This window comes from Salvelinus fontinalis, chromosome 42, assembly GCF_029448725.1.
Source record: "Salvelinus fontinalis isolate EN_2023a chromosome 42, ASM2944872v1, whole genome shotgun sequence".
NCBI classification, from domain to species: domain Eukaryota; kingdom Metazoa; phylum Chordata; class Actinopteri; order Salmoniformes; family Salmonidae; genus Salvelinus; species Salvelinus fontinalis.
Genome location: NC_074706.1, coordinates 15,140,486 through 15,160,364, shown reverse-complemented (window position 1 = coordinate 15,160,364; position 19,879 = coordinate 15,140,486). Strand labels below are relative to the sequence as shown.

Genomic DNA, 19,879 nt, shown 5'->3' with positions numbered 1-19,879 from the left:
GCGATGGGTAACGATGCTTCGTGGGCGACTGTTGTTGATGTGTGCAGAGGGTCCCTGGTTCGCGCCCGTGTCGGGGCGAGGGGATGACGTAAAGTTATACTGTTACACCAAGAAAGCTAAGGTAACTGAACTAAATGACTATCACCCTGTAGCACTCACTTCCGTCATCATGAAGTGCTTTGAGAGACTAGTCAAGGATCATATCACCTCCATCCTACCTGATAGCCTAGACCCACTCCAATTTGCTTGCCACTCCAATAGGTCCACAGACGATGCAATCGCCATCACACTGCACACTGCCCTATCCCATCTGGACAAGAGGAATACCTATGTAAGAATGCTGTTCATCGACTACAGCTCAGCATTCAACACCATAGTACCCTACAAACTCGTCATTAAGCTCGAGGCCCTGGATCTCGACCCCACCCTGTGCAACTGGGTCCTGAACTTTCTGACGGGCCGCCTCCAGGTGTTGAAGGTAGGAAACAACACCTCCACTTTGCTGATCCACAACACTGGGGCCCCACAAGGGTGCGTTCTCAGCCCTCTCCTGTACTCCCTGTTCACCCATGACTGCGTGGCCATGCACACCTCCATCTCAGTCATCAAATTTGCAGACAACACTACAGTGGTAGGCTTGATTACCAATAACGACGAGACAGCCTACAGGGAGGAGGTGAGGGCCCTCGGAGTGTGGTGTCAGGAAAATAACCTCTCACTCAACGTCAACAAAACAAAGGAGATGATTGTGGACTTCAGGAAATAGCAGAGGGACCACCCCCTATCCACATCAAAGGGACAGCAGTGGAGAAGGTGGAAAGTTTTAAGTTCCTCGGTGTACACATCATGGACAAACTGAAATGGTCCACCCACACAGACAGCGTGGTGAAGAAGGCGCAGCAGCGCCTCTTCAATCTCAGGAGGCTAAAGAAATTTGGCTTGTCACCTAAAATCCTCACAAACTTCTACAGATGCACAATAAAGAGCATTCTGTCGGGCTATATCACCACCTGGTACGGCAACTGCACCGCCCTCAAGTGCAAGGCTCTCCAGAGGGTAGTGAGGTCTGCACAACGCATCACCAGGGGCAAACTACCTGCCCTCCAGGACACCTACAGCACTGGAAGGCCAAAAAGCTCATCAAGGACAACAACCACCCGAGCCACTGCCTGTTCACCCCGCTATCATCCAGAAGGCGAGGTCAGTACAGGTGCATCAAAGCTGGGACCGAGAGACTGAAAAACAGCTTCTATCTCAAGGCCATCAGACTGTTAAACAACCATCACTAACATAGAGAGGCTGCCGACAACATACAGACTCAAATCACAGGCCACTTTAATAAATTGATTTAATAATGGTATCACTAGTCACTTTAAATAATACCACTTTAATAATGTTTACATATCCTACATTACTCATCTCATATGTACAGTATATGCTGTATTTTATACCATCTATTACGTCTTGCCTATGCTGCATGGCCATCGTTCATCCATACATTTATATGTACATATTCTTATACAATCCCCTAACATTGTGTGTGTGTGTGTGTGTGTGTGTGTGTGCGTGCGCGTGCGAAGGTTGTCGTTGTGAATTTGTTACATTACTTGTTAGATGTTACTGCACTGTCTGACTAGAAGCACAAGCATTTCTCTACACTCGCATTAACATCTGCTAACCATGTGTATGTGACAAATACAATTTGATTTGATTCAACTCTCAGTGTAAACCAGATTGTTCATTACAACATATATTATACATTGTTATGTATTTAGCAACCTCTCGGTCACCCTCTGTGCTCAGGGTGCGTCCCAAATGGCACCCTATTCGTTTCATAGCACACTACTTTTGCCCTGGGCCCTGTTAAAAGTAGTGCACTTTCTCTTTTCCTTTGACGCCCGTCACATCCCAGAATAAAGAGGAAAATCTGCTCCAGCCACTTCCAGACTCCTGTATCGGTTGTGTGGATTTTGACCTCTCTTTGATGTTTTGAGGGTGGCTGCTGAAATCCTTGTGTGTGTGTGTGTGTGTGTGTGTGTGTGTGCCCTTATTGACACGTCCTCCCACTGCCTGGAGGTAAGGGACAATGTGGCGGTGACTGTGGTGGCATGCCTGACTCCTGATCTCTAGTTGTGATAATGAAAACAGAAACAGACAGTGTGAACACACACACACTGGAAGGAGGAAGGGAGCAAAGATGAATCATTAGAACGCTGTTGGCGGAACACACGCAACATAAATGCACACTCCTACACAAACCATAGGTATACAAATAGGCAGGTGTGAGATTTGTGTTCGTGCCTGTCGATTTCAGAGGGAGAGGACGAGTGAAAAGGAGAGAGGAAGAGTGGAAAGGAGAGAGGGAGAGAGAAGCTCATATAATGTGACTGGAGCCATTTTAGCAACAGGGGAAATGAAATCCTCTCTGGGCTAGTTGAAGATTCACTCATTAGCTTTTCTATCCTACTCAGCATGAATGAGATGAGCAGAAATAGTGTCTCAAAAGAGGGTCGGACGTGTATTAAAATATACGACTACCCTGAGATGAGCTCTAAGCCCATATCATTATGATGTTATTGTCAAACCTCAAACTACTGCGCAAACCCACTAAAGTCCCGTGTGTGTGTGACTGCGTGTGTGACTGCGTGTGTGTGCGGAGTCGGCACGACCCGGTTTATTTATTTACACAACCATACGATAACCACATCTTTCATTTTGATCAAACACTTCGTCTCATCCTAACCTGAAGAATCTCATTTTGGAATGTCTTTGGCCCCCCAAGACAGACACTTCATTTCACCAGACGCCAAACATCTCTCAAGTCTAGCCTCTTCCGTTTTTATAGAACATGGCACCCTATTCAGCCCCCTATGGGCCCTGGTCAAAAGTAGTGCTCTATAACGGGAATAAAGTGCCATTTGAGATGCATTCATAACTCGAGCGTTAAACTTCACTCAGTAGTTCATTTGCTCCCGGAAAACCAACAACAAGCCAGCGGTAGTAGGACCTTTGTGTGTGTGTGTGTGTGTGTGTGTGTGTGCCTTGTTTGGATTTTCTGAGGAGATTGTTTGGACAGGAGCGGCTGCTGGTGTTTAAAAGGACAGAGACGTGGTAGATGCAGGCGCACACACAGATCCACACACCACAGAGAGAAGGGAAGGGAAAATGGCTTGTTTCACTCCCGGCCCCAGGGAAGTCTTGCAGAATGCAGGTCCACATAAACAAGCATAAACAAAACAAAGGAGGAAGAGGGAGCGAGAGAGAGAGAGAGAAGTAAGGGGGAGAGAGAAAAAAGACAGAGAAGAGATGCAAATATGAAAAAGATTCAGCTGTGATACAGTATCTGTGTGGAACTAAAACGTAACGCATGTTAATTGTATGTATAAAACTGGGACAGCGAGTGTGATCGCATTAATCAGGCTGTGATGTGTGTTTGTGTAGGAATGTGTGTGTGTTTTGAAGAGATGGATTCCTTGTGCCTGCAGATACAGTACACCACTAATCTGTATATATGCATCTGCTATACGCAGTACTTTAGGGTCAACATTACCCCCTGGTAGGTGTGTGTGTTGAGTACAAAGATGTGCCCAGAAGGGCTCAGGTACAGTACTTGATATGATCCTATACTTGTATCCATCAGTGTCCATATAACACTTGCGGGAGTAAATTATTCTACCGGGAGGTCACCTTGTTGAAATTACAGTGATGGTCTGGGGGGGGGGGGGGGGGGGGTATCAATGTCTGTGGCACCTCAGCAGGAGATTCCGTGACATTCGTCTGTCTGTCTGTCTGTCTGTCTGTCTGTCTTAAAGATGGCACAAATCTTCATGTCCAGCTCCTCTGTACCGTATGTTCTATTGGGTCCATTGTTACACAAGTGCAGTATTTTACATTTTCGTATTTGACCCAGGTCTGGTATGCGTGCACCTAACCATCTGGTTTCTGTCCTCCCGTTGGAAGGGGTGTGTGTTTTGTGGTGTGTATGTGTGTTTTTTGTATGCTCCAAACCACCCATTCTTCCCATATGTTCCCAGGGAGTTAGGTCGCCCAGTTAGTGTCAAACTTAGTGTACTCTCATCCACTAACCTGCAGCTTATAAATGAATGAATTATGCAACAGGTGGGTCTAATCCTGGTTGCTGATTGGTTAAAACCGCATTCCAGTCATTGTCTATTCCACAAGTTACCACCGGCTAAGGCTATGATGCAATACACTCTCATCAGCCCAACCAGGCAATTTATAAACTTAATCTCCGCTGTAAAAAAATGATCTAGACATCATGTCCCCTTTCTTTTTTAGACTAGAATTTGGTTTTCAACAGCAGCAATTGATCTCCACTGTCCCAGTTGAGGATTAACGTGTCAGGATGAGACATCTTTTCTCAGCCAGTCGAAACCGTGAATAAGCATAATATTTACGGATCCATACAAAGAAATGTCAATAGAAAAACAGGTCAAACAAAACGAAATGCAGCTAGTTTGCTGTATTTTCAGTTTCAAGTGATTGTGTTGTTGGCACCTCTGAACATTGTCCTGGCGAGTGAGCACATGTTCTATGCCGGGCGAAATCGCTCATCATTAGCTCATTGTAAATGCCACTACAAAAAAAATGTCACTAGAAAACAGCTTGAACAAATGCAAATGCAGCTACTTTTCTGTTATTCTGTCTGCGCTATTTGACATGACTGTAAGTTAGCCGTAGTTGGCTAGCTAGCAACCAAGGGACATGAACGTTGCCAGGCAGCATGGGAACAGAACATTAGAACGAACGACTTGGATATAGAATAAAAGACGTCATGACTGGGTCGCGTCTCTGGCAACCGAACCGATAGAAACGAATGACCAGTCGGCTTGGGTAGCAACACTAGATTTGTGTCGGGACTATATCTCGTGGAAGGAGGAAATAGTATGAATACATTCATCAAAATAACCTCAAACCAATATATCCTCCAAATACTGTCTCCTCTGGCAATGTCAATTAAATGCCTGTACGCTGATGAATGCTGCAACAGTTAATATTGACGTTAATAGAGCAGTTAATATTGCTTATTGTTGCCCAATAAACTGCAGGACCATTCATCAGTGTGCGGGTATCTATCTAAATTTCATGAGGTTGCACTGTTAGCCCAACTCCCCTGTGTGTGTGTGTGTGTGTGTGTGTGTGTGTGTGTGTGTGTGTGTGTATATATGAAATATGGTGCTTTTTGGGATGTAACCTATGTGTGCTTATGCACACCAGTAACCATATGTCTCCTCTCCTCCTGATTCACCAGGGAGGTAACCCAGATAGACCAGTTCCTCCAGGAGACGGCGGTGCGGGAGGCCAACGCCAAGGTGCGCCTGCAGCAGTTCATCGAGGAGCTCCTGGACCGTGCCGACCGTGCCGAGAAACAGCTGCAGATCATCAGCAGCTGCGGGACCACGCCCAACGGCAGCATGGGACGCTGCAGCCTGCCCGGCTCCAACAAGGCCTCCAACAATGGACGCCAGGTGAGCTGATCTAAGACCAGTTTTGCTTTTGATTACACAAATGGTTAAGGTAAGCTGACTCTAGATCTGTAGCCTGCTAGGCTCCAAAAGGGCAACAAATGCGAAGTGATCTGGAGTTGAGAGAGGAAGTTGACCATATAGTAGACAAACAAAAGTCTGATTTGTGAGGGCAGCCTAATGGTTAAGGGTTGTGAAAAGTAAGCTGATCCTAGATCTGTGTCTGGTGATCTGGAGTGGAGAAGAAGTTGACCTAGATTCTGATCTGAGGTCAGATTTGTGTGTGGGAACCTGATATTTAAGATTGTAAAGGTAAGCTGATTAAAAGACTGTGTGTGCACGTGCGTGTGTGTGTTTACTGAATAGAATAGTTGTAGTTGTACGTCACAGGAGGCTGCTGAGGGGAGGACAGCGCATAACAATGGCTGGAACGGAGCGAATGGAACGGCATCAAACGCATGGAAACCATGTTGGATGTATTTGATACCAATCCACCCAAGCCGTTACCTCCCCAATCAAGTTTCCACCACCCTCCTGTGTTGTACATTCCTTTTAATATAGTCCTTGCATAATTTAGTCAATATTACATAAGTCACTTATATAATTGGTTCTACAACTGCATATCTTACTTCCAGTCCAAATAAATGGGGTCATTTTTTGGGGTGATATTGGTGTCTTTTAAATGATCGGTGACGAAAATAAATAAATGATTTTGGAGCGACATGAAAACAGACAGTTTGATAATCTAACCTGGCATGTGGATGTCTGTCTGAGACCCAAATGGCAACTTATTCCCTACATAGTGCACTACTTTTGACCAGAGCTCTATGGGCCCTTTCAAAAGTAGTGCACTTTATAGGGAATGGGTTGCAATCTTATCACTTGGGCTATTAGAAACGGGCTAGGCGGGCGTGTTGTGATACGTGTCGACTCACCACAATTTTGCTTTTAATTTGATCTGGGACGATAGTGAGTGTGTGAAATATTTATTAAACAGAATGGCAGAGCGCTGGACTGTGAATAGCGGAATTGGACAGCGAAGGAGAAGAGGTGTGTGTGTGTGTGTCCGCTGGTCATGTCACCACTCTTTCTTCATTTACCTCAGAGGCATAATTGTTTGTCTAGTTGTTAGTCATTACTACATTACTATTACTATAATAGATGTTAGTCATTACTGTTTTTTTGGGATAGAGATGCACACAGCTTTAATTTAAATGCTAAATAGGTTTTAGCTAATGATCAGGTGTTTTGATTACAGGAATCAGTAGTGTCTGACTCAGGGTTACTCTTGAGGCGTGAGGAAATTCTGTGGGGACGTTTCACAATTTCCTCACGCCCTTAGATATGATCTGAAACCTAAAATATTGTATTGGTATTGATTACATGCAGAAAAGCTACAGGAGAGGTAATGATACTATGTTCCATTATTATAGACCAAAACAAGGTAGACACTGTGATACATTTGACTGAGCTCTCCTCTGCCATTTCCAATTCTAAAGTGTCATTCATCCAAGTCTTGTTAGTGAGAAAGAAGGGGCCGGTTTCCATCCATTTCCCTTCCATCTATCGTTTCCATGGAGACACCAGTGGCTCTACTTGTTCTAGTCGTCCAGGTCAGGTGACCGCGCAGTAGCTGGTCTCTGATTCGTCTCAGGCACCACATATTCTCTCTCTCCCTCCCTGTTATCTCTCCCATCTCTGACCTCTCCCACAGTCGACGGAGTTAAGTGAGTGTGTGTCTCCCGCGCCGCCCAGATTCCCCACCATTGACCAGGCACAACCTGCATCCCATCAAGCTCATTCATTACCCAGCCTGATGTAGCCTAGCTAGGCTTGTGTCCCAACGGGCACCCTATGCTCTACGTAGTGCACTACTTTTGATCAGATCAGATGTATCCGGTCAAAACTAGTGCTCTATATAGGGAATAGGGCGCCATTTGGGATGCACACCCTAGTCTCCCTTAGTGCTCGAATGAAGTGGCTACATTGTCAAACATTTGACGGGGTTTGCACTTGACCTGTGTTTAAGAGGCTGTTAGACTGGCAGTGATGTGCGGTGGTGTTAGGATGCTTTTGAGGCTTGATTTGTATCCACCGTAGTCGTCTTGTTTGTCTTCTTGTGCTTATGAGTCATTGTTTTCAGCCTTCTTGTGTCTGTGGCTAGGATATTATTATGTTATAGGACATTTGGCATGCTATGGGCACCAGAGAATACTGCATGCTGGCGCACCGGCACATTGACCATCCACGGATGCCCCTCTCTCTGCCATTCCTCACGTTCCCCTCCCTCCCTCCCTCCCTCCCTCCCTCCCTCCCTGCCTGCCTGCGCGACACACACACACCTCAGTACATCTGAGATACACGGGAAGCCACTGTAGGGAATTTGCTTGAAGGGAGGAAGAGAGAAGGGAGGAGAAGAGCGAGAGCGTTTGGGAGAAGGAATCTACCGAGGGTAGTGAGAAAAAGGGTGTGGTACTGTAGAATAAGGTATTGGTCGAGAGGAGGAGAGCAGGATAGAGGTACAGTCCAGTAGAGAGACGGGAGACGGTGTGAGTTCCTATACGGTAGATGAAGGGAGGGGAAGAGACATGGGGAAAAACCGAGGGAAGGAAGATAAAGGGAAATGTGGCAGGCCCACGCCCAAAGCCTCCTGAATATCTTTGGCTCCTTGTGTAAAAGAGGGGGATTGCCAACTATCCTTCCGTTTTCACACTCTGTCTGACCAGGGTGGTCAAAAGTAGTGCAATACATAGGGAATAGGGTGCCCTTTGGGACGTAGTCGCTCTCTTTCAGATAGCTGTGATTACACTTCCTTAATGTCTGCCAACTAGCTGCCATGTTTTTAGAGCCTCAGCCAATCACAGTTAATTATCCCTGAACCTCAGACATCACTCGCATACAGGAGCTTTGTAGTTTCCTCCAGTGTGTGGGTGTGTGTGTGCGTGCGTGAGAAGTGAGTATGTGTGTTGGAGCTATAGACCGGACTCCCACGTTTTCTCTTTTTTCTTCATTCGTCAATACCTTTCATGATAGCAGAATGACTGTTTTTCCTTTTGTTATTGGAATGGTGAATTCACCATTTTATCAAGCAAAGCCTTTTTTGAAAGTCACTCTGATCCACTCCCACTCATTTCGGTCGTTTGTTTGGCTAACTAATTGGTCTCGATGGTACGGTACCGTTGTGTGAAGTTGACATGCATAGTGCCATTTTCAAAATGGTGGACAGCCAATGTTGATGGAGATGATGAACGAGGGGGAGTCTGCTGCCGTGTCGAACATGGCGGTAACATTTGATCATGATGGAAACCAAAACGAGGGTGGTCTATGGTGATTGGGCTAAGAGTGGCTGAGGGGTGCGATTAAAGAGCTTATGTTCGGTAATGTGTTATTCTTACGTGATTGCGGTATATAAAAGTACCATGCATATGTAAAATATATGTATATATAGCTGAAAACCTGTAAAAACCAAAAAAGATATGTGTCCTCAGAGGGGGGTGGCGGTGGATGGGTTAGTAAAAAAATATAAATTAGAACTATTTGATCATGATGGACATGACGTGGACGTACCACTATGATTTATTGATTGTCAAGTTCCCTCTTGCTGGTGCAGCCCCTTGTTGATACTCCATTGGGGGGGTGGATCTCAATAGTGTTAAGGGGTTTCCTTTGTCAGACGGTTATTGTCATGTAAAAGTACGCCGGGCTCAATGTAGTTTACCGTTAATTACCATAAACACAAGCCACAAGCCGTCTCTAATAAATCAATTGAATATACACCATCACAATAAATCCATGATTTATTTTCGGCAGGTCTAAAGAAATATTCTGATATGAAGATAATGTATTTCAAAAGAAAAGAACATGGGTTTGCCTACTGTACGGTATGCTATCTGGCTATGTGTCATGTTGTAGGCTTGTTCATTTAGCTGTGCCAGTCCTGTGCCATTATTTGATATTATATGACTTACGAAAAATGTAAATGAACTTCGCTGAATAAGATCGAAAGGATATGTTTCCCATTCCACAGCGAGTGCGCAAATGAAGTGGCTATGTTGAGCATTAAAAGTGATCATTTTAAACAGGTCCTATAGGCTAGATTTCAAGTTATTTGGCAACTTTTTAATTGTGAATGATCCAAACCTTAGAATGTCTTAGAATCAAAACATATATGGGCTGCATGGTGTGACGATAGGCTATGGATGATTTTAAGGAAGTCACAAAAAATGCTTTCGCTCTCTTCCTTGCATTCAGGCTGTGCACGCCTTTCTCTCATTAGTTTCATTTAGAAAGGCCCAAAAATTGGCCAGGGTAAAAAGTGTCATCCGTATGCACTCGAATAGCGAATGGAGGTCACTTTTCCGCCTGTTCGTTTTTCAAACGTGCCGGATAGGCTACTCTGGTTATTTCACTCCATGCATAAACCACTGTTTGAGGAGCATCCAGCTTCTCGCTGCTCAACAGGTGATATTCCGCCCAAACTCTGTATGCCAGGGGCTCTCTAACCCTGTTCCTTCAGCTACCCAGTGCCCATTTGGGAAACCAAGTGAAATCCGTTCGGAAACATCGACAGTAACATGTTTTCACAACACATTTAAATATACTGTTGACAGCCCCCCCCCCCCCCCCTTCTCTGCACGCTCGAGAAAGGAATTGAGGGAGAGGAGGAGATGGAAACTCATTATATAACTAAAAGGTAGTGTGTCAGCCTATTTAAATTTTGAAAATATTTTAAATATCCCCTACTACTAGGTTGATCAAAATCCGCTATACCGTAGGCTAACTCTGCAAGCCGCGTCGCCAAGGCCCCGTACGTTCTCTCTCAGACTCGTGGAATGGAAAGCGGAGCATAAGGTAACCAGGATCCATAATAATACGGTCCACACTCAAAGGCGATGTACTAGAATTTGTTTCATTTTGCAGAATAGGCTCGACCGTTCTGGTTTAATCATCTTCTTTAGAAAGCGCTGTTGTAAAAAGTGCTTTGAAACAAAGTGCTTTGAAACAACATCCGCAACGACCGTGTTTTCCACTCCGTTTCTTTCTTCAAACTACTCGGTCCCAGTGAGGTGAGTTTCAAAAGCACCATACTCTTTTGATGATAAGTGTTTGGTGTGATTTTTCGATTTCTTTTGCGTTGATGTCCGAGTGGTTAGAGGGACAATAGAGCCCGGAGTACCAGGCCCGACCTGGACCCGATGGTCGTTAGCGAGTTGGGTACACCAGGGTGCATAAGAGGAGACTACCGCGGTCATGACTCATGACTGCTCGTGTGGCCGGTATTACGGTCACCGCAACAGACCTAGGTGCGAATACTTTCTGAAGGCACTTGTAGATCAGATTGTGCTGGATAGAAAAGTCGTCCGTTGATGCGCCTCCATCACAATGTTTTCACCTAATGTCAGAGGAATTTCATAATTCCTTTATGTACTCATTAATTAAAATCAATCTGTCTATTTATAAGAATTTGTAAGATACTTATTAACATAAAATAGACAGGATACAGTCTTATTAAAATTAGATAATAGTATTTATTCTCTGAGCACGCTCCCATTTAACCATAAACAACAGTTTATATACAAGATATGACGTCATTGGTTACAGAATAAATCTCCTCCTCTTGACCAAGATAAAACAGGTTCAAAAGTTCATTCCAACTCTCCAGCGCACACACATGACACACAATATCATTTATTCTCCTGAAGGCTCACTATAATTACACACCTGTACACCAGCATTTGAAGTAAGTCTGTTTTACGTGCTTCAGTTTTATTGTGTGTGTGTGTGTAGTATTTATTTGAAACATAGAGTAGATTGAAGAGAAACACTAACAGTGGGATGTGGTGTTGACCCTTGACAAACAAACTCTCCTCTGAATATAACACAACAGTACATAGTTGCAGGGCACACCAATAGAATATTCAGGTCTATTCAACATTCACTGTGAGTTACAGAACACAAACAGAGGAGTATTTTCACTACAATGTGTAAAGTCCTGTTTTTTGTGTGTTTTTTTTGGGAGAAATATCAGAATTCAAGGAAACAGTTTAATGTATTGACACACCTGTCACTCTCCGCCCCATCTCTCCTCTCTTTCTTTCCTTCTTTCTTTTCTTTTTCCTTCCTTCCTTCCTTCCTTCCTTCCTTCCTTCCTTCCTTCTTTCTCTCAGAGGAACTCCAGCATCTCGGGGACGTCTAGGGGCATGTACCAAGTGTCTGACCGACGATCCTCTCCCAGCACCGGGTAAGCCAGTCCTCCACACGCTATCCCACACTGCACTGCTCTCCGCCACACAAACAAAGTAGCATAAACTTGCCTGTACACACTGATCTAAGGCCAGTTTAAAAAAAATATATTAAATAACCTTTATTTAACTAGGTAAGTCAGTCAAGAACAAATTCTTATTTACATTGACGGCCTACCCCGGCCAAACCCTAACGGCGCTGGGCCAATTGTGCGCCGACCTATGGGACTCCCAATCACTGCCGGTTGTGATACAGCCTGGAATCAAACCAGGGTCTGGAGTGACGCCTCCAGCTCTGAGATGCAATGCCTTAGACCGCCGCGCCACTCGGGAGCCCAGAGTTCTGTCCCCTCCCCATGGTTGAGGTTGGAATAGAGGGAGATGAGCTGACTTCACTCTCTGCACTGTAAGTGGCTTTGGATAAGAGCATCTGTTAAAGGTAAGCTGCAACGCAATGCAACCCCCCTGGTGCACTTAGGTACAGTGACTTGATGTGGGGCCTTATGCTTGGGGGCCAGTGGTCCAGCAGATGGATTCTGAGCACCAGACCGTGGCCTGAAGTGAGCCGGTGTGCGTCCGACTGGGGCAACAATGACTCAGACCGAAACTCCGGCCCTCGGTGTTGGAAGGTATCAGAGGGCCCCAGCCAGGTAGTGTTTGTCCAGTACTGTGCCCTGGCCCTTTGCCAGCCTCATAAAACACCACATCCTGTTTTTCTGCCGGGCACTGAAGTGAGACCGAATCTGTCAGCCATGCAGAAACAGTAGGGGAATGTTCTGTCCTAGCTCTTGCCTCCCGCCACGATGCGTTCCCACTCACACCAAATGCACACAAGCGAACATGGCACACACACACACACACAGTACCAGCCGTGGGGCATCGCCACTGCTCTTTGACACATGCTTGTAAATGACGGCGGTCACTGACAGTAAGGACTTAAAGTGTCAGTCCTGCTTTCTCAGGCCTGGCTGCCTCTGTGGGCACAGGGCAGAGAGAGTGAGGGGGAGCAATACAGAAAGCGAAAGACAGAGCGAGAACCTGTTTACTTGTGTTTCGGTGTGTTCATGGATAACTTGTCATATTTGGTTCACCCCCTACTCAGATTAGTGATGTGATTTATGTTGGGTGTGAATAAACAAGCAAACATTAGATTGGGATGAAATGGTAAGTTACAGGTGGTTTTCGCCCTATTCATTCCTCAATTCTAAATGTCAAAAGTTTCGACTCACTGACACTAAAGTCATCCTAACCAAGGATATGATTCATCCCGTATGGTTTTCAGATCGTCAACGACTGATCTCATCTTTGTGCAATGATGCTTCTTCATGTGTATTTTGATTTGAGTGGCTCACTGAATGGTCCAAATTCGCCCCCCCCCCCATCTCATGCATTTTGAGACGCTCATTCTCTTTCCTTCACTGCTGATCCAAATCCAAACCCAAACCTGCATCCCAAGTGGCATCCTATTCCCTATTTAGCGCACTACTTTTGTAAATAAAAATGGACTAGGTTGCCTTTTGGTATGCAGCCCTGGAGCCCTTGTATGATGATCAAGCTCCGTATCACCATAGTATCATATCCACACGGAACACTGCGTATTTTTAAATGTAGACCTTTTCTGCATCGTTATGTAACTCTGTGTTTGTGTACGTGCGCACGCGTGCTTCTGTGAGTGCATGTGTGTAACTCGTGACTTTACCGGCCTCCTGTCACACAACTTCCGCGTACCTCAGACGATGACACCGTCCCTCTTCAGCCTTCGTTTTTTGGCGAGACAATCGTGAAGTCACACACACACACACACACACACACACACACACACACACACACACACACACACACACACACACACACACACACACACACTCCTCCCAAGGCTTCCCAAGTACAGTGAATCATGATGGTAGTTAGTCACTAAGTGACCATTTCACTTCCTAGATTAGAACGTTCCATTCATGCCCTCGGTCTCCCAGAGATGAATATGATTTATTTGTTCCAAATGCAGTGACGGAAGATGCTATTTAGGTGCTTATATTTGACACTTTGCATATTTGGGTTTTAAAAAAGATCTTATTTTGTTGCTTTATTGACGTTGTCTGGATAATTCGCACTGAAATCATCGATTTCATTTTGCACCGAGATGGCTACTCTGTCGCCCATCCTGAGCCCCACTGTGCATTACTGGTCAGGAAACTGTACTTCCCTGTTATACACTTGAATAATGATCTGTATCCAATTAGCCAGCGCTGCTGATTGAGTCCACAATATTGATCCAACCTGTGGCTTTTATTGCTAAAGCCACCACTCCAATATAGGTTGTGTACCAAGTACCACCTTATTCCCTATACAGTGTGCTACTTTTGACTAGAGCCCTGGTCAGAAGTAGGGCATTGTATAGGGAATAGGGTGCCATTTGGGATCCAACCAAAGTCACAATGCCAAGTGGCCTCTCCTCTGCTTCTTAAGCGGTGTCACTAGGGTCTAATGTATGCATGTTCTACCGTAGTGGAGATGAGGTGAACACATGCACATTTGGGAGTATTCCATTGGTTCCATGGTGCCAGGCATGCTCAATCGAGCACAGTACTATTTGAATCCAGTTCTGGTGTGGATTTACCAGGTGCACCTCAAATCGCTATCTTCATATCAACTTCTAGTTATTTCACTGCAGGAGTCGTATAGCAGCTTGATATAATCGCCTAGACTGTTTTACATTCACTCGGAATTCAGGATGCGTTAGCCACGGTCGCTAATTAGCTAGCTAAACCGCAGGATGGTTGTGTTTGATGTCAAAGTCATGTAGCGTGTGTGCATGTCAGTGTACAGCAGCATCTTTGTTCGCTCGCTCGCTCTCTGTCTCTCTGTCTGTCTGTGTGTGTGTGTGTGTGTGTGTGTGTGTGTGTGTGTGTGTGTGTGTGTGTGTGTGTGTGTGTGTGTGTGTGTGTGTGTGCGCGCGCGCACACTGGCTGCCTTAGAACAACTGCTGTTTCCAGAAGCAGTCACTGTAGTCAATTTTGCCCCAAAGCAATCCCTCCCTCTCACTCCTCATGATCTAAATTGGTCTACTTCATGTTTCCTCAGAGCTTCAAGCACTTTTATGCTGAAGTAGTATCTTCACTCTCCTCTGATGTCATTCTACATTTTGAGATAGAGTCTAAAGGAGTTGTTGTCGCGTAGTTGAAGCGTCTTGTCGGCACCAAGAGTTTGAGTCTTTGTCCGTGATGAAGAGGGAATGTGTTTACAGCCGGGCTTTTGAACTCCAGAATGTCTCCCTCGGTTGACCAAAATGTCACGATCATAAACGATTTCCTGAAAAAAGGGATAGTCGTAAACGATGATGTTAATGATCCATTTTATATAGCGGAGCCGTTTTTTCTAAATCGAAAAGTGCTTTACACGTAGGCCTACATGTGTTAAAGCAATTGGTTATATTGAAATGCTGAGGGAAGGGAATGTACCACACTCATATCTACAGTATCTAGATAATATTATATATCTACAGTATCTATTTCAAAGAATATGTAATGATATACCAACCTATTAAAAAGTCTCCTTCCCATACATACACTACACAACCAAAAATATGTCTACACGATTGCACTGTATGTTTGTACACTACATGACCAAAAGAATGCTCATCGAACATCTCATTCTAAAAATCATGGGAATTAACATGGAGTTGGGCCCCCCTTTGCTGCAATAACAGCCTCCACTCTTCTTGGGAAGGCTTTCCGCTAGATGTTGGAACATTGCTGGGGAGACTTGATTCCATTCAGCCACAAAAGCATTAGTGAGGTCGGGCACTGATGTTGGGCGATTAGGCCTGGCTCTCAGTCGGCGTTCCAATTCATCCCAAAGGTGTTCGATGGGGTTGAGGTCAGGGCTCTGTGCAGGCCAGTCAAGTTCTACCACACCGATCTCGACAAACCATTTCTGTATGGACCTCGGTTTGTGCACAGTGGCATTGTCATGCTGAAACAGGAAAGGGTATTCGCCAAACTGTTGCCACAAAGTTGAAAGCGCAGAATCATCTGGAATGTCATTGTATGCTGTGGCGTTAAGATTTCCCTTCACTGGAAATAAGGGGACTAGCCCGAACCATGAAAAACAGCCCCAGACCATTATTCCTCCTCCACCAAACTTTACAGTTGGCACTATGCATTGGGGAAGGTAGCGTTCTCCTGGCATCCGCCAAACTCCGATCCGTCCGTCCGACTGCCAGATGGTGAAGCGCGATTCATCACTCCAGAGAACACGTTTCCACTGCTCCAGAGTCCAATGATGGCGAGCTTTACACCACTCCAGCCGACGTTTGGCATTGCTGATCTTAGGCTTGTGTGTGGCAGTTTGGAACTCGGTCGTGAGTGGACGTACTTTTATTTTGCGGGGGCTCTAATTTTCCATGCAGTTGAATGTTTCTGCTGTACAAGTGCCTGGGGTCTCCACTTAACCCAGTAATAATCCAGAGCACAGGAGCTGGGTATAAATATGAATATCCATGAAAATGGCCACTAGCATAAAATCTGCTTTTGTTTTCCCCCTACTTTTTTTCATGGTTCATATTACTGGTAAGGGAATAATTCCTTCTGTCTTTCAGGCTGACTTTAAAGCACTACTGTATGTTGTAGTCGATTAAACTTTATTACCTTTGGTAAAATATATCATTTTAAAAAGGCTCTGTAGGTGCGTTGATTGACAATCGCGGACACACATGTTTTCGGCGTGTGTGTGTATGTGTCAGTCAATGGGGAAAGTGTCAAAATACCTTTTATATTCTCAATGCTACAGGGAGGGAGGGACATGTTAAATTGTGCCTCAGATTTTTGGGACATGTAGCCACTGCCAGAAGGCAGTAAGTTCGTGAAATGCATTCTGGGTAAAAAGAGCTGTCCTTGAGGGGTACAGTGTTTCCAGCTGGGACTATGGCCAGAATCCTAGTCACTGCCAAGACATTAGTCAAATATGTGTCTGCAAACTTAAAGGGACACACCACATCACTATTCAAGTATGTCTGCACAAACTTAGTTTAAGGGACACCTTCAAAACACCCCTAGACAAGTGTCACACCCAACCCTGTGCAGTTACTACAAGGTAAAACAATGTGCAGGTTGCAGATACGTTTCATATCCTTCGTTTTGGAAGTCGTTCATCTTACAAAGGTCTCAGTAAGTATTGGTCTATACTGAGCTGTGGAAACCATGGCAACACACTTTTGGGCTGTAGAATCATGCGGTATCAGGAAGTGACAACGTGTGGTGGCTCCACTGCCACTTCTCCTCGTCTCAGCCGATCACTGACCTGACAAAACAGATCTGGGACCAGGCTACAGTAACACAGATGACCTATTTGATGGAACCTGTGTAGAGTAATCTAATACTGTATACGTTTCAATGGTTTCTGTCTGTTAGTTGTCCATGTGTAAAGTGTCCACAAAAGTTGCTTTGAGTTTTTTTTGAAGTGGTACCACTGAGTATAACTTATCCCCTCTCTTCCGTTCTCTCCCCCCTCCCCCCCCCCAGAGTGTCGGGCCGGGTCAAGTCCTGCTCCCAGGGCTCGGGCGGGGGCTACGACAGCGGCGACAGCGTGGAGATGCACGCCATGGAAGAGTGCCCCGAGGGCCAGTACTACCACGTCCAGTGTCGGCTGGGGGAAGGGGGCGGACAGTGCTACGAGAGGGCCGGGGTGTCCCGGAGCTGGGGGCTCCGCAAGCAGGCCATCCAGAACTGGCAGCGGCGACCCTACCGGAACAGCACGGAGGGGGAGGAGGGGGACGTGTCGGACGTGGGCTCCAGGACTACCGAGTCGGAGGCGGAGATGTGGGAGCAGCAGGAGAGGAGGGCCACCATGGCTGAGACGCAGCAGTCTGGAGCACCGAGACAATCTGGGTACCGCCTAGCCACAGGTAGGAATGGATAGGAGGCTAGGCTAAGCTACGTTGCTAATCTTCACCTTGCTTAGTCACAGGTACAGTACGGTAGAAGGCTAGGCTAGGCTACGTTGCTAATCTTAATCTTTGTTGACTGGCCTTTATTTAGCCAGGTAGGAGGCTAAGTCGCTTACCATTTTTTTAAAATCCTGATTTATCCGTTGATTGATTGCTTAATTGTTACTCAGCAGATACTTGTAATGTACTGGTGATTTACAGAAAGAATCAGTCATCTCTAAAGGGAACAGCTGTCACATGTCTGGCACACCGTATGACCCTGAGCCTGCCTGCCATCCTGCCAATGGCACCTGCAGCACACACACACAGACGCACGGACAGTATCCCCTCCCTCACTCATACTCACACACACACACACACACACACTGTCCTGCGGCCCAGGCTAACAGTAGTCAGGTCTGTCAGAGAAGGGCAGAAGGACGGTGGCTGGTGTGAAACTGGGTCATGGCAGTTCTAGTCCCAGGTGTTCCAGGGTAAGGCTGTCCAGAGAACAGTGATGGACGACTAATGACCAGAGCGCTCCACAAACTGATTCCGAATCAGCCCAGGGCGCCCTGTCATAGTGGGATGACTTTTCACCAGACTGCTCTACTCTCACACACACTACCCAGATAGACCACGCATGAACAAGGGGATTGTGTGTGTGTGTGTGTGTGTGTGTGTGTGTGTGTGTGTGTGTGTGTGTGTGTGTGTGTGTGTGTGTGTGTGTGTGTGTGTACTGTACTGTACCGTTCCCAGGGTTTAATACTGTTATGCGACAGTATGGCTGAACTTTCTCATATTGGTAGAACCATAGGGCTCTCTTCAAAAGTTGTGCACTACATAGGGAATGGCGTGCTATTTGGGCCGCAGACGTTGACAGTGTTGACGAGAGAACCAATGGATAAACTACTCTTTACCTTCACCACTCCTGGTTCCAACACAGCAAGCGTCTCTCTCCCTTAGTTGCCTTCCCCAGCCAAGATCCCACGATTCCTGACTGGCGACCTCCATTTTATTCCGGAACACCTTGGGTTGCGTCTCAAGCGGCGTCCCTATTCCCGATTTGGTGCCCTACTTTTCTACCAGGCACAGTAGAGAACAGGGGCGAATTTGGAATGCAAAGCCTTTTGCACATGGCAATAGCCGCAGTCAGAGAGACCAGGTGCATCATCGGAGAGAGTAAGGATGCTTCCCAAATGGCACCCTATTCCATATATGCGCCCTGGTCAAAAGTAGTGCACTATAAAGGGAATAGGGGGCCTTTTGGGATGTGGACTTAACTAGGACAGAAGCCATTGAAACATGCCCATTTTGCCTTAAATGGACACATTTTTGGGCAAAAGAAAGATCTACCCTATTCTCCTTTTGGTTACAGCTACTTGGCAAAGGAGCTATTGTAAACCCAAACAGGCAATAAAGCTGTCCTTTTTGACACAGCCCAGAATGTCTGGTATGAGAATTCAAATTGGCACCACCACCATTACATAATATTACTTGTCATGTAAATGACATTTTATGCTCTGACATCGTCCTCCATATAAGATTCTCAAAGCGTTTGCTAGGGTGGAGTTTGAAATGGCACATATCAGCGTATCACACGGTATGACTGCTAGCATGCATTGGTAGATCGCTAGCTGGCGTAGGCGGTGTGCCTCTCGCCGCGAGGCCTGTCGCTTCCAAAGCCTCCTTCGCTTCTTCTTTTCCAAGGCCGACAGGGATGACACGGGCGATGACTCATCAGATGGATTGATGCCTGCTGGGAGAAATGGAAATGTGTTAGAGTCGGTTTGGTCACATGGTATTGGCCAATACAGTACATGTCTTCAATGGCAGATATTTGAATGCTCAGGTCTGTGTTTGAGGGGGAATGCAATACGTCTCAAGTGGATCGCTTGCACCACATTGTGGATATTTTGTAGAATGCCACTAATATATTTTTGCGACTCAGGATGGCGTCTCTAAACTAACCTCTGTCTCTTTCCCCTCCACCTTTCTTTCTCTGACTAAACCCCCTGCCTCCTCATCCTCCTCTCTTCCTCTCTCCTCCCCTTTTCCACCTTTCTCTTTTTTCTTAACCCCCCCTCTCCTCATCCTCTCTTTTCTCCTTGCCTTCGGCACTTATCTCTTTCTTTACCGACCCTCCTTCTCACCATCCCCCTCCCCCTCCTTTCTCTACCTACCTGACAAATATCCCGGTCCCTCCCCCTCCACTCTCTTTTCCCCTC

At 45.9% G+C, this 19,879-nt stretch overlaps 1 protein-coding gene across 1 annotated transcript in view; it reads left to right on the top strand.

Annotated features, from left to right (window-relative positions):
• LOC129841398 (F-box only protein 41-like) overlaps nt 1-19,879 on the top strand; it is a 113,642-nt gene that overhangs the window by 68,620 nt on the left and 25,143 nt on the right. Inside the window, exons 5-7 of the mRNA XM_055909658.1 lie at nt 5,273-5,489; nt 11,654-11,727; nt 17,248-17,630. Of these exons, the coding sequence (XP_055765633.1) occupies nt 5,273-5,489; nt 11,654-11,727; nt 17,248-17,630 (674 nt within the window). The remainder of the gene's footprint in view (nt 1-5,272; nt 5,490-11,653; nt 11,728-17,247; nt 17,631-19,879) is intronic.